The following is a 26,154-nucleotide window of genomic DNA, read 5'->3' as shown; positions in this document are numbered from 1 at the left end:
GCAAGGGGAAAAGGATGGACGCCATGGAAAGGAGGTAATTTACACCACAGCGCCCACCATCAAGGCAGCCAACACACTGGCGATCCTGGCCAGGTATTACAGGGAATTGTGGTGCAAGCTAGGACCGATCCTGGAGTTCCTCCCTGATGACAAGATGTTGGAAGCCCTCGCTCTCTTCCAGGAAGGGAAAGATGTGTCGGATCACACCATCACAGTGGTATTGGACGTCGCCGACACAGGGTTCCAGCCAATGGGGAACGGTTTCTGCCTTCGGCGACAGGGTTGAATGAAAGTCACTAATTTCCATCAGGTGGTCCAAGCGAAGGTTCTGGACATGCCCTTCAACAGGGAAAAACTATTTTGGAAGGCAGTCGACAAGTTCCTCCAGGCCATCAAGACGGATACGGAGATGGGCCGTTCCCTGTGCACTCTCCAGCAGTACTGCTAGTCTTTTTGTTCCTCCCATGGGAAAGTCGAGTAGGTCTTCAAAAGGGTTCTCCATGTTGTACAGACAGCCTTCCAGATGCTCAACGCAAGAAGCCTACAGAGGACGTTCCCAGGCCTACGGTAGTGGAGGACAGCAGCGCCTTCGTCCGCAGGGCAGGACGCCGGTGCCAAAGCAAACCTGAACCGACCGGAATGTTGGGCCCCACTTGTGCACCCGGGTGGGAGGCTGGCTGATGAGGTTTGTCAGTGAATGGAGAAAGATCACCACTGACAGATGGGTGCTGGACGCTCTGGCCCAAGGACACACCCTGGAGTTCCAACATAGGTGTCCATGGATCACTCTGGTTTCTCGTCAGGAGCAGCACATCCCTCAACTTCTGGAAGAGGTACAAGCTATGCTGCGAAAAGGGGCGATAGAGCTTGTTCCCCAAGGGCTCCTGGGTGCCTAAGTCTATTCCAGATACTTTGTCGTCAGAAAAAAGACAGGGGGCTGGAGGCCCATCGTGGACCACTGATGTCTGAACAAATATCTAAAGTGCCAAAAGTTGAGGATGGTCACATTGCAACACGTGCTCGGCCATCTGGAAAAAGGGGACTTCTTGATGTCGTTGGACCTAGAGGACACCTATTTCCACATCCCCATTCACAAGAAGCATCAGATGTTTCTGTGTTTTGTGGTGCAGGGCCAGCACTACTAGTTCAAGGCCCTACCTTTCGGCTTGAAGTCGGCACCCAGAGTGTTCACGAAATGCCTGGCACCAGTGACGGCCCATCTGCCTCTACGGGGCATACCTGGATGACTGGCTGATATACGCCCGCTTGTGGGAGAAGGCTGACGAGCACACAGAGACGACCGTCCAACTATTGACGGACCTGGGATTCTCTGTCAACTCTCCGAAGTCCTGCTTAACGCCATCGCAGAACGCGTTGTTCCTAGGTGCCAGACTCAATACAGTGTCTTGCCTGACGTCACCATCGGAGGAGAGGCTAGCAGCCATTCAAGGGAAGGTGCAACGGCTGTCATCGATGAATACGGCCAGGGTGCGGGCCATCGAGTTGTTACTGGGCATTATGTTGTCCTGCATCGATCTCGTCTGTCTCTGCATGTTGCAGATGCAATCCCTACAAGTATTCCTGGATGCCTGTTGGATACAGGTGTCTTGAAGCTTCAGAGACAAGATCCCTCAACAAAGAGTTCTGGTTGGGCGTCTGCTCCAACATCGCTTAGGATTTCAAAGCCCTGGATACCAGGAGACAGTCACTTGAGGGCTTGGCTCCTGCAGCCTTAGAGTTTGAGGTTATGAGTTGCCAGCGGACTGCTGGGAAGTCCTTGCCAAGGCCAGGGCGTCGACGACCTTGAAGTGCTACGGCCAGAAGTGGAAGCGTTTTGCTATGTGGTGCTGGTTGCAGAAGATTACCCCTTTGAGTGCCACGGCTCCATAGATCCTTCCATACTTGCTATTCTTGGCAAAGGCTGGTCTGGCGCAAACCTCTATCAAGGTACATCTGGCGGCTATCTCCTGCTACACCAGATCCCCCGAAGATCCTCGCTTTGGTCCCACCGACTCGTCAAGGAGTTTCTCAAAGGACTTTTCCGATCTTTCCGACGTGGAAACTCAATGTGGTTCTGACGAGGCTCATGGGCGCCCCCTTCGAGCCTATGCATCCGGTCCCGCTGAAGTTTCTCTCGTCGAAGACGGCTTTCCTTGTGGATATCACCTCTTTGGTGTTGCCTGTTTTCTTCCTGAAATCTTTGTCGCATGCGGAAAGTATCTTGCACTCACTGGACGTTGCTCGTGCCCTGAAGTTCTATGTGACACGCACCAAGAGTTTTCGGAAGACTTCTCAACTGTTCGCAAATTTTGGTCCTGTCAACCATGGGAAGGCCTTGTCCAAGGCTTCCATCTCAAGGTGGCTCTCCAGCTGCATCCCGCACTGTCATCGGTTGGCTAACCGACCGCGGCCCGGCCGTCTGAGTGCCCACACCACCAGAGCCATTGATGCGACTATGGCGTTCCTGTGTGGTGTGCCCCTGCTGGACATATGCAGGGCTGCTACGTGGAGGTCCAGACACACCTTCACAAAGTTCTACTGCATTGACAGGGATTCCAGGATAGAGTCCAGAGTTGGCCAAGCAGTGCTACGCAACCTGTTCGCTTGAGGGGAGTCTGTTCCAGAGGTAAGAGTTATTTGCTTCTGCTGAGCCTTGCCACCTCCTGTGGTTGTGTAATGTTGTACTATGTATTTAAATATTTTTTTTATTTTATTTTAGAACCAAACAAAACACCACACAATACAACTGTTTCAGCATATAGAAGCATCATTAAACTATCACATTGCACAAAATAATTCCCCAACCTCCCCCCCCCCAACTTGAGCCGGCTCATCTGTGTCATCTGCAGGGGCATTATCGGGTCGCGCAGTGCTTATGCGCTCATCATCCGAGTCCTCCAATTCATTATCACCCTGGTGAGGGTTAGCCATAGAGGCCACCAATTGCCGCCAGGCCAGCAGGGGCCCTACTTCCTCCTCACCCCCTCTAGTGACCGCTTCAAACCAGACTACTGATTCCGCCTCTGCCCACCTCAAGAGGTCCGGCCACCATAGCTCCACCTTGGGCCTGTGGGCCGCCTTCCAGCCCATAGCAATCCTGCGCTTGGCCAGGACATAAGCCAAATCCTTCATCTTGCTTATGTGCCTTAAGTCCCGGGGTCTGGGAAAAATCCCAAGCATGCATGACCAAGCTGATACCACGTCCAACACCACTCCCCCACCAGCCAGTTTCATTTTAACCTCATCCCAAAATCTGCGCACCTCCGGGCAAGCCCAGAACATGTGTAGTAGCCCCGCTTCCACCTCCCCGCACCTGGGGCATTTCTGCGTAACCGATCCTCCAAACCTTGCAATTTTCTTGGGAGTCAGTTAAGCCCTATGAGTAACATACAGTTGGAGTTGTTGGAGTCTCGCGTTTCGGGACACCTTTTTATGGTACCTCTGGGCTCTCTCCCACTGCCCGTTCGTCATAGATCCACCCACCTCCTCTTCCCAATCCTGTCTCAATTGGAGCAACTCCTTCCCAGCCTTCGCTCTCAGGAGCTCGTATATCCTCGATTTTTCGTGCCCGCCCTCTGAAACATCATACATGGTTTCCAGGGAGGCATCAGGGTCATCAGCTAGCGCCGTCTCAGGCCATCTCTCTAACCCGTTTCACAAGCCTAGCGTAGGTTATATATTGGCCTCTATGCACCCCTGTCTCTTCTTGCAACCTCTGAAAGTCCAATGCCTCCCCTTCTTGCCATATGTCCCCAAGGGTGGCCAGGCCTACCGATTCCCAGTATCTACGGACCGACTCAAATAGTTGAGTCGTTACCACACAACGCCACCAATGGGGCCTGCTGGGAGAGCGGCTCAGAATCACCCATCATTCTCCATGTTCTGTGCCAGACCTCCCATCCCAGCCTCAATAGCCGCCCCCTTCCCATCAGTTTATCCTTTTGTAACCACACCACTTCCCTCAAAAAGTATGGGGCCGAGTCTTCCCGCAAAAGCCTAGCTTCTGCCGAATCCTCATCCGACAGCCACCTGGCCACATACAGCAGCTGCCCCGCCAAATAATAGAGTTCAAAGTTTGGCAAGCCTATGCCCCCCTTATCGCACGGGTTCTGGAGTTTCCACAGGCCACCCTGTTTCTGGAGTTACCCCACACGAAACCCCTGCACACACTATGGAGTCTCACAAATAGGCTCCTGGGAATCAAAAACGGGACATTCACAAAAAAATGCAAGAGTCTAGGCAGGACCACCATCTTGAGCAAGGCAGCCCTCCCCATCATGGTCAGGGGCAATCTAGACCAAAATACCATGCTGTTCTTGACCCCCTCTTTGGCTCTCTCCGTATTATGTTTGTGCTCCGCCTCGATCTTGTGGTAAATATTTACTCCCAAATACCTAAATGTCTCAATCTACCATGGTATTGGCAGGATAGTCAGCCTCTTTAACGGGACATTCTTATATCTACCATGGGGAAACAGACTAGGCTTCCTAGGGTTCACTGATATGCCCTAGACGGTGGCGTAACGGTCCATCACCTCCAGTACATACTGCAGGTTCTCTTCTGGATAACGCAGATAAAGGAGCATATCATCCGCATACAGTGATACCAGGTGTCTACCACTTACTGTGCTAATTCTCACCTCCCCATATTGTTGCCGCAGGCATATTGCCAACGGCTCTAGTGCAAGTATGTATAACATGGGTGACCAGGGGCATCCCTGTCTGGTCCCCCTGCTGAGTTGCTAAATGTCTGAGACTATGGACCCTGTTTTGACTCTCGCCATCGGGGTGCTGTACAACAACTGGACCCACCTGATGTATCCAGGTCCCATTCCGTATCCCCTCAGGGCCGCTTTCAGCCAAGGCCACCGTACCGAATCAAAGGCTTTGACTGCGTCTAGCGACACGATAGCCAGCTCGTCCGTATCTTCCTCAGTTTGGTCAATAATGTGGTGTAGCCTCCTGTGGTTATCAGTGATGTTCCTGCCTGGGACATAGCCCGTCTGATCTGGGTGTATCAGCTTACCGATCACCCTCTTCAGCCTATTAGCCAGCACTGCCATAAGTATTTTGCTGTCCTGGTTGAGCATGGACAAAGGTCTATAGGACCCGCACTCCACGGCCGGTTTACCTGGTTTCAGGAGTGGGATGATCACAGCCTCGCAAAGGGACAATGGAAGTTCCCCCTGCTCATAGGCCTCGTTGAACATGGCAAGCAGTGGCTGAAGCAGCTCCTGCTTGTATGTCTTGTAAAACTCACTGGGCAACCCATCCGACCCAGGCACCTTGCACGTGGGAAGATTCTGAATCACCAACTCCAGCTCATCCGAGGTGATAGGAGCGTCCAACTCCTCACGTTCTAGGTCATCCAGGGTGGGCAGCTCCATGTCCTCTAATGTGTCCAGTATGTCTTGGCTCATATACTCCCCAGTGTCCTCATACAAGTGTCTATAGTACTTGAGGAACTCCTCATTTACCCCCTCTTGGGTGTTGCAGATGCGACCTCCCTCATCCCTAATCTCACTGATCACTGAGCGGGGGGGGGCTCACTCTTGTACAGCCAGGCCAGCAATCTGCCTGGCTTGTCGCCCCCAGCGTGTAACCGCGCCGTATATTTCTTGTAATTTAATCTACACAGCCGATCCCAGAGTGCACTGCAGGTTAACTGAAGGTCCTTTACCTTTGTTCTATTATCACGGGCGGTGTCCTTGTGTCGGGTGAGGCCCTCCAGCTCCCTTTCTGTATCCTGAAGTTCCCTTTCGATACCCCCCTGGAGCCCTTTAGATTTGGAAATAGCTACTCCCCGCACCACCACCTTAAAGGCCTCCCACAGCGTCCCCACAGAGCGTACGCTGCCCGTGTTTATCTCAAAATATTCCTCGATGGCATCCCTCAGATCCTCCCGGAATCCCTCATCTTGTAGTGCCTCTGTCCTAAGTCTCCATGTTGGGATCCGAGGTCTGGGGGGTTGGTGTCGCCATTCCACCACCAGAGGCGAGTGGTTAGATAATACCGGGGCTTTGTATTCCGCTCCCACCATTTCTCCCGCTATCTCAGCCGCTACAAACACATAATCTAGCCTCGTGTACAAGTCATGTGGCGCTGCGTAGTGCGAGTATTGCTTATCCATAGGATGCAGTCTTCTCCACACGTCCTCCAGCCCAAGGTCTCCCAACAATGTCCCAAGCGCTTTGGCCGCCGGCGACATTTTCCCGGCCTTATCCACGGACCTATCCATTCTGGGATTCAGGGTGCAATTGAAGTCCCCACCCCACACCACCGCGCCCCTAGCCAGTGGGCCAAGTTTGCCATAAAGGGACCTAAAATAAGCCGCAGTATCGTGGTTGGGGGCGTACAGATTTATGATATGCACTTCCCTATTTTCCAGGAGCCCTGTTACCGCCACCATTCTGCCTTCCGGGTCTACCGTTGAGCTAAGCACCTGAAACAGCACATGCGGCGCCACCCATGTGATAACCCCTCTAGCGTACGCTGAGTACGTAGCACCCACCACATTACCCCTCCATTTTCTCCTGACCACCTCTAACTTCTCCTTGGTGAGATAAGTCTCCTGCAGCAGGGCTATGTCAATGCGCATCCTCTTCAAGTACAGCATCACTTTATTCCGTTTCAGATAACTATTGAGGCCCCGTACATTCCAGGTCACCATGCGGAGATTACCCGATGCCATCTATTTGGTCTGTTCCCAACCCACCTCTCCCTTTAATGCTCCCTTTAACGGTCCTCTTTCCGGCTCTCCCCCTTCCCTCACCCAACAATTCCCCCCCTCCCTGGTCCCCAACTACACACCACAGCACACAACCCAACCCCTCCCCCCACCCTGCCATACCCCAACAAATGCCCAGCTCCATCCCTGGATCTCAGGCCCACCCGCGTCTGGTCCTGTCTCGTATCCGAGGACTAGGACCCCGCGGGGCGTCACCGATCTAACAGTGACCTAACTAAATATACAGCTATTGGGATCAAGGGGTGCCTCCCAGGAGCTCCCTAATAATTATTTTAGGGGAAGTGCATCCAACAGGTCCAGCCGGCTAACACCATGACTCACTCCCCACAAGCATAATACAGCTCTATAATCAAGTCCCAATGTCTTAGCTATGTCACCCCGGGTGCCGCAGCAACATGCTACTTAGCTTCTGCAGCTTCCATCTGGGCATCCGATGTTAGGGAGAATTCTCTGTTTAGGCTGAATTTCCCTACCTAGTGAGTCCCCCAGCAGCTTTGCTGGATTTCTGGGGTTTCTTTTTTCTCCTGCCAAGAGTGAGACTCTTTTTCTCCCACTCTTGGACATGATTTACGGTGTTCCTTTGACTGTTAATGTGTTTTCTGGGCTATGGGGTCCTTTACTCCATAGGGTCTCATGTGCTTTTACTATGTGTTTTACACAGCACCCTCCGTGCAGTAACAAAGGGGTGTCATAGTGACACCCCACCATAGACTCCATACCCTGGGACTGACTACTGTCTCCCAGGGCATGTAAAGTCACCATTGGCTTTACTAGTCCCAAATTATTAACAGAAACCAGTACAAACCATCATATTGTGGACGTACTGGTCGGGGCAATTCGACTCACTCTTGGGCATGTTTGAAGTGTGTTTTCTTGGTTAAACCTTGTGTTGAATGGGCTATGGGGTCTTTTACTCCATAGGGCCTCATATATTTTTGTGATGTGGGTTACACAGCACCCTCTGTGCAGTAACCCAGGGGTGTCCTAGGGACTCCTCAACATAGACTCCATACCCTGGGACTGACTACTGTCTCCCAGGGCATGTAAAGTCACCAAAGACTTTACTAGTCTTAAATCCTGAACAGAACCAGTACAATCCATCATATTGTGGACGTACTGGCTGGGGCAATTCGATTGCCCCAGGGTCTGTTAGTCGAAGGGGCACGATCCGTCCCCCCTGATCGAGTTTTGGCTGGTGGCAGTGGAAACTACTTTTTATATTCAACCGCGAATATTTTCCTATGGGATTTCCCATTGTTTTAGGCTAACACATTTAATTATTTATTTACGGTAGCCTCAAACATACCGCCGGTTTATATATTTATTATTATAACTCCGGTTGGGATTTATTGCCAAAACTTGATTCTAAAATGGCGTTGGCGTTCGCCTCTGTAACTCTGTCCCAAAGTGGAGCCCTTTGTTCCACTTTTGGCGGGCTTCTCCACAGAAGCCCTCCAAAGTGGTGCCACTCTGTCTGGGGTACTTAGGAGGGGTGGAGGGGGATTTAGGCACCCTGGACTGAGTTACCTTGGTAACTCAAGTCGCACTCCGTCCTGATTGGCCCAAGTGGAGAGCCGGCCGGCTCACCACTTAGCATGTTTGAGTGACAGCTAGGCTGGGTGAATGGGGGTTTGCTGCATAAAAGCAGGGCTTTGGGGACTGGAACTTCAGAAGTCGCCACAGGACCAAGAATCCGACGAGGGAAGAGCTGAGCCGACCTGCTACGACGACACCACCCGGTGGAGCCCTGCTGAACTGTCTCACCACTTTTCCCAACGACCGAGGAGAACTCTTAACGGAGTGGCCCCTTCCCTTGACTGGTGGGGACAACCAGTTTTCACCTTCTTTCCGCTTCTTCGAGGTATCTCGTGGCCGCCTTGCCCGTGCCAAGCACCCCGGCAACCGGAATACCACACTTTTACCACAACCGCGAAAGTCGGTACAACCCTTTAACCGGAGGACTCCGCGGCTGGTTTCTTCCCGGGCAGTGCAACGACCTTCTTCTTCTGCTCTTCAGCGAGAACTTCTTCTTCCCTGACCGACGTCGAGCCTTGCTGCCACTGCCTGGAACAACTGCCACCGCTGGAGGATCCTTCCCGTTTAAGGTACCGTGTTCCGCCTGGCTTCCCTTGCCACCGACTGTACGGGGTAGTTTTAGCCCCCGGCTTTCGAACCTGGGAGTGCCTGGGACACCCTGGCTAAACTTTCTAAGCCTCTCTAAACTCTTTCTGAACTCTTTTGCAAGACTCTGAATCCCTAATAACTGTGTGATCTTGGGCACATTTTCGCTCTGTCTGCTCTAAGAGTGGGCCCTGCCTAGTGACTTTTGCTCACCTGTGACTTTGTGCTTCTTTGAGCCTACTGAAAGTGTTCTTGACCTTAGAGTGGTGTGTTTATCCTAATTCTGCTCTTTCTCCCTCCCTTCTTTGAACCACTAGAGTGTCATCTAACGTTAAGCACTCACCTCTGTTTGAATTATGTGGTGTTAACCAAGAGTTGTCTAGTTAGGAATAAGGGTTGGGACTGCTTTCCATATAACTGTGTTTGAAGTGTTTTACTATATATTGCTAGAGTGTTTTCAACGTATGTGTTCTTAAAATAAATAACTATATACTTTTGAAACCAAACTCTGGTCAGTGTTTGCTTGTACTATTGTGTTTGAGTACCTATTGTGTATACTTTGCATACTGCCTAACTCTTCTTGAGGGAAGTCTGACTGCTCAGCCACAGCTACCAGGTAAATCTGGGTGGTGCAGACTGCTACCAAGTGGGTTTACTGCTATACCTGTAGTCTTAAATCTTTTGCAGTGTTCCCTAAGGGAACTGCACAGGTTTCTGCCTAACATCCGATTCCTGAGGTCGGCCCTGCATGTCCAGCCCTGTGCGCTCTTTCAACCGCAAACCCCTGGGTCAGCACCCCACCCTTTATCTCCTACAAGAGCAAGGTTTCCACGTATTCTGTGGGGTTTGGCCCTTCCATTCCTTCCGGTAGACCCACTATGCGGATGTTATTGCGCCTAGCACACCCCTCTGCTTGCTCAGCTCTGTCTTCCAGATTTCCCACACGTTGCACTAGGGCATGTAGCTCCTTTGCATGTGCGGCGCACGCCTCCGTAGTCGGGGCCATCTCCTTCTCCAAGGCCCCAGTGCGTTCCGCGATCGCCCGCACATCCTGTCTCAGCAGGTTCACTTCCTCTTGGACCGCTCCGATCTTGAGGTCCAAACCCTCCTGCAGTTCTTTCATAGCCAGGCCCAACTTCGTCTCCCAGGCCACTTTTAAATCAGCAATCGCTGCCAACACCTCCTGGATCATGCCCGGTGTTTCCGCCGCAGGGGTCTCCTTACTTTTGCCCCCTTCCGTTCCTGGGGGCGACTTGGCATAGGCCTCCATCGTGGGCTGCTTGATCCTGGGTCTGACCACTTTGGAGGACATTCTGCTATGTCAACTGGGCGGAAGCCTGACGTGCCTCTCACAACCCAAATGACTGCGTGGTCACGAGCCCCCTCCAGCAATCCAGACGTGCGCTTGTCACTCGGTTCGCACCCAGAGTGGGCTGTGTCCTCCCACGTACACCCGTTTGAATTTGGTGCGTATGGAATCCGTGTGGGCTTTGGCACCTAGTAGGTGTCCCTGGTCCCAATGCGTCCCCCCTCTGATCTGGGTCTGGGCTTCCGGTTTTCTCTCCCTGATTTGTGTCACTTCTCCAAGTTTCAGGGCCAAGCGATCAATCCAGTGCCCCTAGCAAGTGCCGCTCGGGAGGTCCCTTGGTTGCTGTCGGGTCCCCGAGTGTCCAGGGATTACTATGGTACCAGCCTCCTTATTCCGCACCTGGGTCTCAGCCCAGCCAGCCCAGCTGTCAACTGGGACCTGCTCTCACGGATCCCCTCGCGGCTGTGTGGCACCTTCTGGTTCCGGCCTCAATCCCCGGCGTTAGGGGTTTCTGTCGGCCGGCTTCCCCTCCTCGGACCCCAATACTGCGGTGCCTCCGCACCACCAACTGGCCCCGAAGTCTGCCAAAAAGTTCAAAGCGCGCTGTGCCCGCTGTCCTGCCATCTCGACTTCAGTGGCGGCGGTGCCACTGGGAGCGCCTCGTTCCAGGGACTCCCCGCTCTGATCCCGCCGGGAGCGCCCCGTTCCGGGGACTCCCCACTCCGATCTAGGGTCGCAGCCCAGTCCGCCCAGGCATCCACCGGGTCCCACACCTGTGGGCCCCCTCACGGTCGTGCGGCACCTTCAGATGTCGGTAACCGTCTTCCAGCCCCTCTCCAGACTCCGACACTACGGGGCCTCCGCTCCGCTAAGTGGCCCAGGATACTGCCAGTGAGCCCAGGGCCCGCAGCACCCGCTGCCCTGCCGTCCTGATTGCCGCGGCGGCAGCGCTGCCGGGGGCACTCTGCTACGGCACCTCACAGTGTTTGGTGAGAGATGCTAGTGTAGTCTCTCACCGTGTATTCCGTTTGTCCCGGGCTTCCGTGCGCGTCTCTCTGTCGTGCAGGGCCCCTCCAGTCGGGACCCAAATCCTGCTCATGGGCCGGGCTTCCACAACGGTCCGGTGTCAGAGCGGGCTCGCCACCCACCACCCTCGCTTCTATCGCAGCTGTTACACGTCTCCCAGGCCCCCTCCGGCTGGGTGCTTAGAGCCGTGGACCAGCCAGTCCACTCCAGAGATCCTACGTCGCTGCGGCTGCAGTCTCAGCTTCGCCAGTTGGCGCTGCGGCGGCAACCTCGCGGCTAGTTTATGGCCCTTTGTTCTGCGTCGGCCATCTTGCTAGCCTCCAGGTCTCGGGCTCCCTGCTTGTCTTCTGGTCGCTGTAGCTTCTCCGTATAACTGCGTTTCGTTCCCTCTTAGCGCTCGGTGTAAGCACCATCCATTCAAGTATCTGTAGATGTGTTGGCGGCAAGCTTTATTTTCGTGAAAGCATCTCTTTTTCCCCAGGATCGATGTTGGATCAGGGGAGCTCCTCCAGGGCACATCCCTCTACGCGGCCATCAAGCCACGCCCCCCCTGCTATGTATTAGTTATTCATGAGCATGTGAATCCATGCCAGACCACATGCTGGAGAAGGTTAGAGTTACTTACCTCTAACTATTGTTTTCCAGCATGGGTCTGGCATGGATTCACTTGCAAACCCTCCCTCTGGCCCCTCTGCAGCTCTTCTTTGTCATACTGACACTTTATGTGCTTACCAAATCTGAAGATGGCTGTCAGAGGCAGGACCTAGGGAGATGATTATCATTGGATCAGGGCAGTATGACCCAGAAGACAGTGATTGGTTTAAAGGCGAAATACAGTTTTAAAGTGAAACTTTTTTTTAACCAAGGATTCCCAGCGTGACGACAGGGAATATTCAGGAGTTTGTGAATCCATGCCAGACCCATGCCGGAGAACAATAGCTAGAGGTAAGTAACTCAAACGTTATAAGGAATTGGATGGGAGTAGCCTTTATAGAGAGTTTGAGAGACAGAAAAGTGCTTGTATATTGTGATAGGATTGCTTCCTGCAAAATGAGAAAGTAGATTTCCCCATGTGCTTTGCTTTAAAAGAGGGTACAGTGGAATAATGCTATGGCAAAGATGTGATGATTACAAAATGTTCCATATTTCTGAAGAAAAATGAAAGAATTCTATATATGTTAAAGTATGTACGAGTGTTGACCTTTTTATAAAAACATAAAAAGATGACTAAGGAGAGAAGCAGCAAAATGACTGTCTCTAATAGGAAGTGGGCTCGAGCCAGCTCCCGAATTGCACTGCACATCATTTTTTTCCTGCTCCTTCGGACACCATCTTCTCCTATTTAGCAGTAACATCTTTGTTTTACTATTTATTAGTTTCTCTTAATGTCTCCCAAGGCATGAATTTGTTTTAAAAAATTCTCAGTTTGTTAATGTGATAGTCTGGATGAAAACTCTAACATGGAGTTACGGGTTCCTGTATCTATACCAGAGAGGGAACCCGATCCGCCGACCCATGGGAGAAACCTGTCACGAATGTCCAAACCAGAGAAGAGCCCGTGGGAGCTTGGTGGGGTCGAGATATGGTCCCGAGAGTTACGGGGTCGAGTACAGCCCAGCGGAGAGACGGCTGCCGCCGTCTGGCAGGAGTCTAGAGCTCCAGCCGCGGCAGCCCAGCGGGGAGAGCCGCGCTCACAGGAGGCGGCCGCCACATGGCAGAAGACTCGAGCTCCAGCCGCGCCAGCCCAGCTGGGAGAGCCGCGCTCACAGGAGACGGCCAGCGTATGTCAAAAGCCTCGAGCTACAGCCGCGACAGTACAGCTGGGAGAGCCGCGCACACAGGACGCGGCCGCATGGCAGGGGTCTCGAGCATCAGCCGCGGTAGACCAGCTGAAGGCGCCGCGCTCACGTGAAGCGGCCGCCGCCAAAGAGGTTGGAACGCGGTGTTTGTCGGCAATCACACCAAAAGTTCCAAGTACACAAAACATGCCTAATCAGTCCATAAAACAGACAAACAGTCAAGGATTGAAACCCGCACACAATTCCTCTTACCTGGAACACTTGTCTGGACACGGCATAACCGTAGACTCCAACACAGCGACACAGGAGGAAGGGGGCGGGGCTTAGAGGGGGATTTATCACGTTGGCAGTAAAAACACTCCTGATTGGCTGATACACACGGGGGTATATAAACCAGCGTCAAAAGATGAAAGGGGTGCTCATTCATTGTTTCATTGCAGAACCAAACAGAGGTGGAGAGCGGAGCTGCAGGAAACCTATGGGCATACGAGGACTAAGAGGAGAAGAATAACCCGGAGTCCATACTTCATTCCCTGCGGATGTCCTGGAAATAGAAACCACAGAAAAGAGAAGAATTAAGAGAGAAGCCTCAAGATTATTTCTTTTTATTTCAACAACATTTTCTCTTGGTTGATGTAAGCCAAATAAATACCATTTTTATTTTAGTACACCGTCTGTCTGCCTTCTTGTCACAAATTTTGGTGACAGCGGTGGGATCCATAACACGCCATGGAAGCAATCATTAAGGCCCTGGCAGACGGACAACAACTACTACAGCAATTGGTGCAAGTACATAGTCACCAAGCCCAGGCTGATCATCAAGCATTACAGCAAGCCCTGCAATTACAGGCTGCCACCCAGGATGCCCTACAGAAAGTTATGGAAGCGGTAGTGACACATAGAGGATCAACGGCAGCTCCTTCTAATGTGCTCCGAAAATTCCAACAGGGAGATGACCCTGAATATTTTTTTACATATTTTGAGCGAGTTGAAAGGAACTCTGTGGCCAGCCGAGAAGTGGGGCCACTTCATAGCTCCCTTACTGACTGGGTGAATGCAAGGAGCTTACCAGGCTGCAAATCCGAATGGGGATACTTCCTATGCGGACAAAGAAAACCATACTTGAAAGGATGGGAGTAGATGAGGAAGCTTACCGCCAAAAACTCAGAGAAACCAAACTATGAAACGGAGAGACCCTGAGGCAGTTATATTATCGGGTTCACGATTTGACTGACAAATGGTTAAAACCCGTCAACTGCACTACTCAAGAAATTGTGGAGAAGGTAAAACTAGAACAATTTATAGATGCCCTCCCAACTACCATGCAAAGGTGGGTAAGGCAACACCATCGGCCTATCCTTAAAGAAGCAATCGACATTGCCACGGCATTCCAAAAAGCTGGAGGGGTAAGAGTAATCCCGTTTGAAGGAACCAGGAATCCTCCTCCTAAACCTACAGGAACCATGGAGAGCAAAACACCAAGAGTGGAACCCAAAACAGGACGTTGGCCTAATACCAGCAGAGAGCCACAATGTTTTGATTGCGGAGAGTGGGGGCATATTGCCCGGTTCTGCCCAAGAAAACAAAAGGTCGAACCAATGGAAATAGGTTGTACTCAAACCCGGGAGTTCCGAAGACGACGAGAGCCATATATGGTCGAGGTCCGTGTCGATGGTGTTCCCAGACAAGGTCTACTCGACAGTGGGAGTGAACAGACGGCCATCCGACCAGAAGTGTGTGTGGTGGGCAACTGGGGGAACCGTGGTATTCCTATAAAATGTGTGCATGGGGATACCATAACTTACCCTTCCAAACAAGTCAATATAGAAGTAAATGGGGTGAAAACACCTATGGAGGTAGCTATAATGCCACACATACCAGCTCCAGTATTAATAGGGACAGATTTACCCAGCTTTAATGACTGTGTCACGGACTCGGATTGGTTAAGGTCGGCCCCTTTCTCCCTCAAGGACATTAAGGAAGGAAGAGAGAAGGATCCCAAAAAGACAAGGAGGGAAGTACGGGCAGAGAAGAGAAATTGGTTGAAGAAATTTTGTGGACTGGTAGACTGGGTTCCAGAGGATAAAAGAGTATCCTTCAGGAGCGAAACCCTAACTGACCCTAGCTTAAGAAATGTCAGAGAACAAGCTGGGAACAAGACCAACCCTACAAGTAACTACCCCAGATTCAAATGGGTAAAATGACTACTATATAGAATTACCAAGCTACCAAATGAGGCAGAACTGGAACAGTTATTGGTACCTACCAGCTTCCGACCATCCATAATTGAACTTGCTCATAATAATCAGGCAGGAGGACATATGGCATGTGAAAAGAAGCAAAATAAGATTCTGAAAAGGTTTTACTGGCCAGGTATATATAGAGAGGTGGGAAAATACTGCGAAGAGTGCCCAGTATGTCAGAAGACCAGTCCAACGAAACCTCTTCGGGCACCTCTCAGACCGATGCTGTTAATCAGGGAACCTTTTTTTCTAATTGGATTGGATATGGTAGGCCCATTGGAACCCAGTAGCCATGGGTACCAATACCTTTTGGTAATAGTAGATTATGCCACAAGATATCCAGAAGCCTTCCCCATAAGGGGAACAAGTGCCATACAAGTGTGCAACCAACTAGTACCTTTTTTTTTCCAGAGTGGGGATTCCATCCGAGATAGTGACTGACCAAGGAAGGAATTTCACATTAGGGATAATGCAAAGAGTCTGTCAGCAGCTTCAAATCAAACAAATTCGCACCTCAATCTATCACCCCCAAACCGACGGGTTGGTAGAACGTTTCAATAAGACAATCAAGCTGATGTTGAAAAGAGTAACAGCCCCCACAGGAAAGAACTGGGACAGAGCCGTTCCATGGGTGCTCATGGTCTTAAGAGACACCCCTCAGTCGTCGACAGGGTTTTCCCCATTTGAATTATTATTTGGACACCGGCCGAGAACTGTCTTAGACATCGCCAAAGAAGAATGGGAAGGAGAAGAGGAAGCCGCCACCCTGACAGGCTATCTAATAGAACTAAGGGATAAACTGTCTAATTTGAGAGAAATGACTCTGGAAAACCTGGGCAGGTCACAAATGGCACAGGAAAAATATTATAATAAAAATGCCAGAGTTCGCAGCTTTAAGGTAGGTGACAAAGTACTAGTGCTGCTACCCACAAGCCATAATAAGATGTTGGCACAGTGGAGAGGACCTTATACAATAACGGCGGTTTTAGGTCCAGTAAATTATATGGTGGAGTAACCAGATCTTCGAGAGAAAACACAGAACTACCACATCAATCTACTTAAAGAATGGAAAGACCAGGAAATAAACGCCTCCATCATACAGGTGGCCTCTCTGGAAGGGGGTGAACCAGCGTTCAGTGCGGTCCACTGGGGATCATAATTAACGACAGAAGAAAAAAAAGAACCGGAAACACAGCTTACGCCATTAATGAACGTATTCTCGTTTTTTCCAGGGAGAACATCTCTGGTGGACCACAAAATCGATACAGACAAGTTGTAAGGATACATCCATATTGCCTCCCAGAAGCTAAGAGGTCAGCCGTGCAAACAGAAGTAGAAGAAATGTTGAGGCTAGGGGTGATAGAACCGTCGTGTAGCCATTGGTCATCACCAATTGTACTTGTACCAAAACCCGACGGAAGCATCCGATTTTGCATGGACTATACGAAACTAAACTCAATATCAACATTCCAAGCTTACCCCATGCCTCGTATCGACGAGCTAAATGAACAGTTGGGTTCCGCTCCGTTCATCAGTACCATAGATTTGACCAAAGGGTATTGGCAAATCCCTTTAAGGACAGAGGATAAAATAAAAACAGCTTTTTCAACACCCTCTGGGCTCTACCAATTTACAGTTCTACCATTTGGGTTGCACGGGGCCCCAGCAACGTTTCAAGCATTGATGAACAGAATACTATCTCCACACAGTCATTACAGCTCAGCCTACTTAGATGACATTATAGTATACAGCCAATCATGGAAGGATCACTTAACACATCTAACGGAGGTGATCAAGGCACTGGAAATAGCCGGCTTGAAGATAAATCCCAAGATAACCCTGATAGGAGCCAACCAAACCAGGTATCTCGGGTACATAGTAGGAAATGGAGTTATAAAACCCCAATTGGACAAAGTAGAGGCTATCATGAAACTACCCATGCCTAGCAACCGGAAACAAGTAATAGCCTTTTTTGGGGTTTATTGGCTATTACAGGAGGTTCATCCCTCTATTCTCGGAAATTGCCAGTCCATTGACAGAAACACTCAAACAGTATATAAGGGAGATATTCTAAAAGATGACAAAGCGTTGGAAGCTTTTCAGACACTCAAAAGTATTATATCAAAACATCCAATTCTACGATGTCCAAACTTTCAAGAACCATTTATATTACAGACTGATGCCTCTGGCGTAGGATTAGGGTCAGTGATCTCACAAGGGGATGCAACGGATTTAAGGCCAGTGGCTTTTATAAGCCGAAAATGATTGCCACATGAATTGGGGTACTCTACCATAGAGAAAGAATGTTTGGCGATAAAATGGGCAGTTGAAAACCATCGTTACTTCCTAGCTGGCCGACGATTTACAGTGTACACCGATCATGCTCCTCTTCAGTGGCTGGCCAATCATAAGGATTCAAACCAAAGTGTATTACGATGGTTCCTCACGTTGAAGAATATTGTTTCCAGACTGTGCACAAACCCTCTGCTTTTCAAGTGATACCAGACTATCTGTCAAGATGTGTTGATCGACCCGAACGGATCGATTTCTCGGGCGGCGTATGTGATAGTCTGGATGAAAACTCTAACATGGAGTTACGGGTTCCTGTATCTATACCAGAGAGGGAACCCGACCCATGGGAGAAACCTGTCACGAATGTCCAAACCAGAGAAGAGCCCGTGGGAGCTTGGTGGGGTCGAGATATGGTCCTGAGAGTTACAGGGTCGAGTACAGCCCAGCGGAGAGAGCCGCGCTCACAGGAGACGGCCGTCGTATGGCAGGAGTCTAGAGCTCCAGCCGCGGCATCCCAGCGGGGAGAGCCGCGCTCACAGGAGGCGGCCGCCACATGGCAGAAGACTCGAGCTCCAGCCGCGGCAGCCCAGCTGGGAGAGCCGTGCTCACAGGAGACGGCCGGCGTATGTCAAAAGCCTCGAGCTACAGCTGCGACAGTCCAGCTGGGAGAGCAGCGCACACAGGAGGCGGCCGCATGGCAGGGGTCTTAGGCATCAGCTGCTGTAGACCAGCTGAAGGAGCCGCGCTCGCGGGAAGCGGCCGCCGCCAAAGAGGTTGGAAAGCGGTGTTTGTCGGGAATCACATCGAAGGTTCCAAGTACACAAAACATGCCTAATCAGTCCATAAAACAGACAAACAGTCAAGGAAAGAAACCCGCACACAATTCCTCTTACCTGGAACACATGTCTGGACATGGCATAACCGTAGACTCCAACACAGCGACACAGGAGGAAGGGGGCGGGGCTTGGAGGGGTATTAATCACGTTGGCAGTAAAAACACTCCTGATTGGCTGATACACACGGGGGGTATATAAACCAGCGTCAAAAGATGAAAGGGGTGCTCATTCATTGTTTCATTGCAGAACCAAACAGAGGTGGAGAGCGGAGCTGCAGGAAACTTATGGGCATACGAGGACTAAGAGGAGAAGAATAACCCGGAGTCCATACTTCATTCCCTGTGGATGTCCTGGAAATAGAAACCACAGAAAAGAGAAGAATTAAGAGAGAAGCTTCAAGATTATTTCTTTTTATTTCAACAACATTTTCTCTTGGTTGATGTAAGCCAAATAATTACCATTTTTATTTTACTACACCGTCTGTCTGCCTTCTTGTCACAGTTAATAAAAATGTTCTTGATTAGCAATGTTGTACTCATATTTTTAATGTCACCAGAAGTTATTTGCATCTAAAACATAAAATTCGCATCAATACAGCATTTTGGTGTACAGCTGAAGTAAGATATTAGTGAGGCGAATCAGGCCTTTCAAATTCTTTAAAATTCCACTAGACCTGCATAAAAGAAATGCACTCTACCCATAGCAATGGGTGTCAGAAAAATGTAAATTTGCTTTTAAAATGGTGCATGTCACGACAAATCCACTTTACGTTTGGCACACTGATGCCAGCTATGCACAGTGAAGCGTATTTGACATTTACTGCAAAAAAGTGAATGTTACATAAAAGTTTCAAACATCTCCTAAAAATGGTACTCTCCCTTCATACAATCAACTTGAGTGAGCAAGTGGAGTTTTGCAAGCTCTGGCTGTGTGTCTGTAAAATGTACAGGATTAGCTGCACAAATGGACAGAAATCAATAAATAGATATAATAAAAAGGCCCTAAAAACAGTTTGGCCAGCTCTATCGCGCAGGTGCTAATACATAATGCAATCATAATATCACAGAGCAAAGTGAGCTCTGGAGGCTAACTACAGTGTGTGATATTGCATTGAAGTGTTGATGTACTGTCTGGATGGAACTATTGATCATTCTTTTGCATAAACATCCGGTTATCTTTGTATATTCATTATGTAAAAGAAAAGAAAGTGTAAGAGACTAAGCAGTGTAGATGGCATGGCAGGGAACTAGTCAAACTAGGTGGAATATTGCAGTTTGCTGCCATCTCACTTTCAGGGTGACTGGTATAAAACCGCTCATGTGTTGAGCACCAGTTGCACAGATAAATGCAACCAGGAGATCACAGAACTAGATTTGCTATTAAAAGCAGTTGGCCGTGTGATCATGTACCGTTTCAAAATTGTTCACTTATCAATGTGATGGATCTACCCCAACAACAACAAAAATATAGTTGACACTGAGATTTAGATACACTAACCTAAACTTTACTGAAAACCATGGAGACAATGTAGTGTTTTGCAGAACCAATACTGTAGTTATGCATTGTGCAACAACTTCAATTGTTAGGTATGGGATTGCATGACTGTTTTTAATAAAGTTACACATACTGGTCTTTACCAAAGTGGAAATAGTTATCTGGTTATCAATTGTTTTAAAAAGAAAATAAATCTTGCCTAGGACCCCCCACACAGGCCTTTGGCACTTAAGAGTGAGGGAGATGATTACTATTACACTCTCTCTCTCCATTAGCCCCTTTGAACTTGCAGTGAACAGAGAAGAGGGGGCCAGATCCTTGATAGCCAGAGAGTAATTCAGGGTGAGCAGTGCTTTTATTGAACAGGGCAACTTGAATAGCTAACTTTGCTACACAAGTGTCAATTTAGTTAGCAAACCTACAGAATTGCATAGCAAATTGCTATGCGACACTGCTTATTGTATGCCTTGCTTGCTATTGAGTTATTTTGTGTAAGAGCTGGTTGGTTTTTCGTATTTTTTCTCCATAGCTTGCATCACACCTTTCCTCTAGTAGCCATATCACGTTTTGCCAAATGTGCCTCCACAAAAGTCTAAAAAGAGATGACCATGCTGTGTGTGTTGGCTGTGTGATGAATCACTGATTTCAGTGAGAGAGAAGAAAGATGCCATTTCAGCAACCTCTTAACCACTCACTGTATAACAGCCCCATGTAGCAACTTTACCAAACTCCCAGTAACTGGCAAGCCACATGGTTTTTCACCTGACTTTCCCCAGACATCTCAAAAGAGCCACAGTATAGAGAAGGATGGTGAAAAGTGCTGAGCTAAAATCGTCAGAGCCAATAGAATTTCAAAGACTCACCCTACCTATCAAGACTCAAGAGGAGGAAGTATAAAAAAGAAGACTGCTGGAAGGTGATTGGATCAGGAGGCAAAGGCATCTGGCTGCTGTACCAGGGTTGCAACAAGTCAGCCTCCTACTCCCACTCCCTTGCTGCTATGTGGTGCCTGAAAAACCTCCTTTAACTCTGAAAGCACCTAGAACCAGAGAGTGATCCTGTGAATCCTGAAAACAGCTAGAACCTCGTAGCAATCTAGAGGACCCTAAAATGTGCCTAGAACTGCGTGGTACAGAAACATCTGAGAAGTATCTAGAACTCAAGGTGTTGAAACCCCGAGAGTGACTTAGTTAAAACAGGAAAATGAGAGAAATTGTGAAACAAACCAGTAACCTAGTACTTACAGATTTCAAGGAAGATGTTGAAATGAATCCTTGTTCGTGAAATGCTTGTGAATGGTCCATCTCAGTCGCCTCCCTGAAACTGTTGATGAATGACCTGTTTCCTTGGAAATGTCTTCAAGGGGACCAAAGGGAATAATGGGGAAAGCAAAAGGGTAATGCTTACTGGAGGTAGTCCCCGGAATATTCTAAACTCCCTAGTATTCAGCTGTGTGGCAAACACCCACAAGGAGGCTCAGAAAGGAGGATGTTTGATGGGTCTCTTGGCTTCTCTGGGGCCCACTGTGAACCTCAGGGTCCCTCTGAGCACTCCAGCAGTCGCCACAACCACCACTGACCATCAATGTGGTTTCTATTGCGAGATGCCTCATTGTTGAGTGATTACTCAACATTGAGACCCTCATTGTCAAGCAAGTCTTTCTTACTGTTAAATCAGAAATCCCTATTTGGATTTTGTTTTTATCTATTGATTGTTCTGTACACTTTTCCACAGATTGATCTTCTGCTAAGGATAATGCTGAAATGTTAGGCAATCTAAGGAGAAAATGATCTTGATCACCTCTGTTTAGCCAAGCCACTGGTGGTACTCTGATCTCATTCACCTGAAGCTAGAGCCACGTTGCACCCTGCCATGCAACTGGATAACCTTTCCCAAATATACCATGGTGTGTTACCACCAGAGCATGCCAACACAGAAACCTGACCGAATGGATCATGAGGACTTAACAGTATGGATAGCAGAACCACCCTTAAAAGTGCATAACCATCTTGGAGGGCGCATGAACATCACCTGCCCTGTTTTTCCTATGCATTCAGGTTAGAGAGATTTTTCTTGTGGAGCCTTGAAAGAGGTGCTGATCTCATGTCTTGTTCAGAAGAAATTATGCTACCAGAGTTTGTTCAACTGGCAAAATCTGGTCCTCAGTTTTATAAGTTCACTTCTTTGCCATTACAGCCTACAGTGGGAATCCTGCTCATACATTTTCACAATTTTAGTGATCAAATGGGTTTATAGCGGAATTTCAAAAACTGGCAGCCTTCTGTCAGAAGGCCTTTTCAAAAGTGGGATCTTAACATTGATTTGACATAGGAATAGGAACACATTTTGAGCCCATCAACAAAACAGTCTTCAAACTTCTTCCATAGATGGTAGCTTTCTTAGTAGCCATACCTTCGGCAGGAAGGTTAGCAGAATCCAGGCTCTGAGTACCCACTAGCCATATACCCTGCTGTTTTTCCCAAGCCTACATACGCATACTTGCTTGCAAAGGAGATTTCAGATAGTCACATTAATCCGATTCCTTCCATTCCTGTGGAAAGATACGTACCCATTTTAGATCTCGAGAGAGCATTGCACTATTATCTACACAAGTCATTACAACATGTACTTTTTGGAATTTATGGAGCTATTATCAGCGGATTGCTGATATGACTCTTTCATGTAGATGCACAGTTCATTCCACCAGGGGAAAAGCGACTACTGTTGCTGGCAGGGTGATTTTTTTAAACTCTGTTTCTAGGGACCAGATATATCGCTGTACTTGTTTTACAGGATTTACTTAATGTGTCACTGACTGTCTAAGTGGTAGAATGGCATGATTAGCCAAGGTAATTATACAGCAGTAGTGAAATGTCTGAAAGATACAGTAAATCTTTTTGATTATCACACAATAAGGGAAGACCTGCACAATATATTAGTAAACATATATTCTTCATATAATAAAGGATTGAACTACAAAACATACAGGTAAGTAAAGAGGTAAGTAAAGATTTAAAGTAATTTACAGGATATAAATAGAAATATAGAAAATTGTCACTCAAGACCACACGATGTTCTGATTTTTCACTGAAGTCCAACTAGACTTTCGAGAGACACAAAAGCCTTAGAAACGCATTTACACCCCAACCTTACGTCTGCATTACCCTCTGTAGGTAAGTGTCTGCTCACCCCATTAGGAATCAGAGATCCCGCAAGAGTTGCATCACCAAACCCCTAAACGGGAGATTGCAGAGGTGAGTGATGACAGAAGCAGGGAAGGTTACATTTTGATTCTGGATGGGCTAGCTCATCAGAGGCCTACAAACATTCATGAGTAAATCATAGGATACCCAACAGAAGATAGATCCTGACGAAGGAAAGCAGCCAAATGCATTCCACTGAAGAGCATGCAGTGTGGAGCCCTTGGAACAGCAGCCGACATGGTCATGGTTTACAGCCAAGGGAGCAAGGTAACGGACAATCCCGGCTCTGTTGGATCAGACCTGGGCGCTCAGCTGAGTTCAAAGAGGCCCCCTAAAGAAATGCAGTCAGGCTCTGTGTCAGCAAATCTGAGGCCCAGCAGTGGTGACCATTTAGCCCAGAGCTCAACGGTTGCTGTTCAGAAGAAGTGCAGCAGAACTGAAGGTGTCTGTGTCGGAAGGCAGGTGCCAAGACTCAGCTGCACATGATTCATTGAGCATAGGATCCGGCAGAGGCGATGGCTATAACTGCATGGTAGGAGAATGCGGTGGATGGTTCCAGAGGCCAAGCATCTTAGGCGAGTCTTGAGAACTGAAGAGCCACAAAAATGCCTCCTTAAGAAAGAATCCAGTTGTCTTCACCAGATCAACAGGAAAGGGCGTTGGGCATTGTTTCTCTCGGTTGGTAGAGAGAGATTTGCAGTCAGATTTTCAAGATTTTGTCATTCTTGTTTCTCTGCTCAAGTGTTCTCTATGCATGCACTACATACAATCTCAAAATGTTTTGCCTGTTTCAGTTTAACTTTTTTTCTTATTTACCTTTTTTCTTCTTTGGTTAAGTTTACCTCCTTCCGTTTACTTCAAGTTATTCATAAGATTTTTACACTTTAAAAACAAAATTATTCCATGTTTGACTGCAAATTGGCACAGTGTAATTTGTGTTGTCTTAACGTCTGTAAACATGTTTTATGTATGTTTTATGTATTATAATAAACTTGATGCAATGTCCGGATACCCGTGTGTCTGAGTATGCTCTAGAGAGTCTTATAGACTAGAGAGTCTTATAATAAATAAGCAGTGCAGAGCCCAAGATATGGACACATGCACACTACTTTCTTGCAATCCTGGGCAAATATCTCTTTTTGCATGTCTGCTTACTTGTCTGTTGGCTAGTTTTTGATTTCCCCCTACCCCAACCCTATTCTAATGTTAATTAAATAAGACTTTGACTTTCAAGCGTTCTAGGATCCTGTACATGGGCAGTTATAGTCTGTTTTTAAGCATTCACGGAAGATACCTGTGCACGAGAACAAGGATTTACAAGTAAATTACTTTTCTTTTGATCATATCATCCCAATATTTAAGCAGCTGAACTGAGTTATCTTCCTGTGGTGCAGTGCAGTTTGGTGCCCGGGATAACTTGCTGAATGATAAGTTGCAGGATTCCACACGCTTTAGAGAGCGAAGGCTCTGTGTTCAATACAGACTTAAAATATCTTGCTTCCGGATGGCCGAAACCTCCCATCCTTTTTCAGGTGTGGTTGAGAGTTTCTGGAATCAGCTACACCTTTGTTGTGAAATATGGCAATTTTCTTAGGTTTCTAAAATGGTTAAAAGCCTTGCTAAGCTATATGTTGCTCTTGACTTATTCGCTATGCAGCATGTCCATTTACTGCAACACCATATATGTTTGAGATTTTGTTTTTGTGTGCCTTTTTATGGATTGTTTTTGGACTTGTTTTATTTGAAAATATGTTGTCCCAATTGAAGCACCCCTTCCTTTTTCACTTTACAAAACCGAATATCAGGACAGACCAGATTTTAGTGATGGTTTTTCAGAAATGGAACTAAAAATATAAGGAAGTTGCTCATGAGCTCACCACAAATAGAACCAAAATGTTTGTGAATCTGGGTGAAGTAGGCAAGAAAAGTATTCTGGTATGTAGTCCATGTGAACAAGATTAAGCTGAAAGAAAGTATTGAAGCTGTACGTCTGGTTAATAGAAAGTAGGATAGAATACTGAGATACTTCATACGAAGGGGTAGAATTTGAAAAATGAAATAATATATCATTTGATGGATACAAATTTGAGTAGAGTTTTTTATGAAGTAGAAAGCATCTAAACGCATATTCAAGAGTCTGCGTTCCATGTCCAGAATCTAGGCCAAGTTCCTTTTTGAGGAACTCGCCCATTTTAATTGCCACTCTTGTACGGGCTAGGATATACTCTTTCTGTTTCACTTATTCATTTTGTTTCTCTTTTTATGTTGCAGACCACTCTGCCAAATTCTGATGCCACAGTGATTGCCTGCCTTAGCACTTCTTCTCCTGTCCTGCTCTTAAACGGACTAGACAACTGCACAACAGGTACCTGCAGCAGGGAGGTGTGATATCTCAAACTCCCCACTATGCTTTGATTATCTTTTATGCAACTTTCCAAATGCATGATGTTTGCAAAGTCTATGATTTATCCTGTTCCAATCTCTGTTCAGTTTACAATTGTATGTATGCATCTTTGGACAGTGAGTTGCAGAGTCACAGATTCCTTAACCTTAACACATCATTGCATAGCCTTATTTGTATTCATGTAATTGTGTTCCTTTGTGTATTAGGACACAACCCTTCCATTTAATCCCAGCTAGAAGGTTCAGGCTAATACACGTTTGTGTAAAGAGGAGTGCAGACCTTCTGTGCATACTACAGAGCCAAGATAAAGGTTGTTGTCTGACTCTATCCATTGATATCTATGTTCTTTTGAGTAGTTTCATAAGAGGAAAACACAACTAATTGTGACAGATTTGTCATTTAGCGTGTACAGAGGTTGGCTTAGCTGCCAAACAAGATGGAGGCATGTCTCTGTGCTCTGTGATCACAGTGACTCTTCAAGCATTCTTAAACAGCTAAATGCCTAAGGGAATTAGACTGTCTGGCCCTCCAGGCCCGCATTAGCAAGTCACCATGAATTACTTATAACTCCATGATGACTAGAAGGAGGGCTTTTTGGGATCACTACTGGTGTAGAGTTATAGGATGCCAGACCTACCGGATCTGCAAGGTCTGTACATATACCAACCAAAGTGTCAATG

The 26,154-nt window shown here is 48.0% G+C and overlaps 1 protein-coding gene across 3 annotated transcripts in view; it reads left to right on the top strand.

The window, feature by feature from the left end:
• PGAP6 (post-GPI attachment to proteins 6) overlaps nucleotides 1-26,154 on the top strand; it is a 1,624,027-nt gene that overhangs the window by 448,746 nt on the left and 1,149,127 nt on the right. For all 3 annotated transcript variants that reach the window (XM_069646777.1, XM_069646775.1, XM_069646776.1), the window contains exon 7: nucleotides 25,342-25,435. In XM_069646777.1, the coding sequence (XP_069502878.1) occupies nucleotides 25,342-25,435 (94 nt within the window). The remainder of the gene's footprint in view (nucleotides 1-25,341; nucleotides 25,436-26,154) is intronic.

This window comes from Ambystoma mexicanum, chromosome 2q (assembly GCF_040938575.1).
Source record: "Ambystoma mexicanum isolate Mex_15411 chromosome 2q, UKY_AmexF1_1, whole genome shotgun sequence".
In the NCBI taxonomy this organism is placed as follows: Eukaryota; Metazoa; Chordata; class Amphibia; order Caudata; family Ambystomatidae; genus Ambystoma; species Ambystoma mexicanum.
Note: the sequence above shows the minus strand (reverse complement) of the source record. Positions and strands in the feature narration are given on the sequence as shown.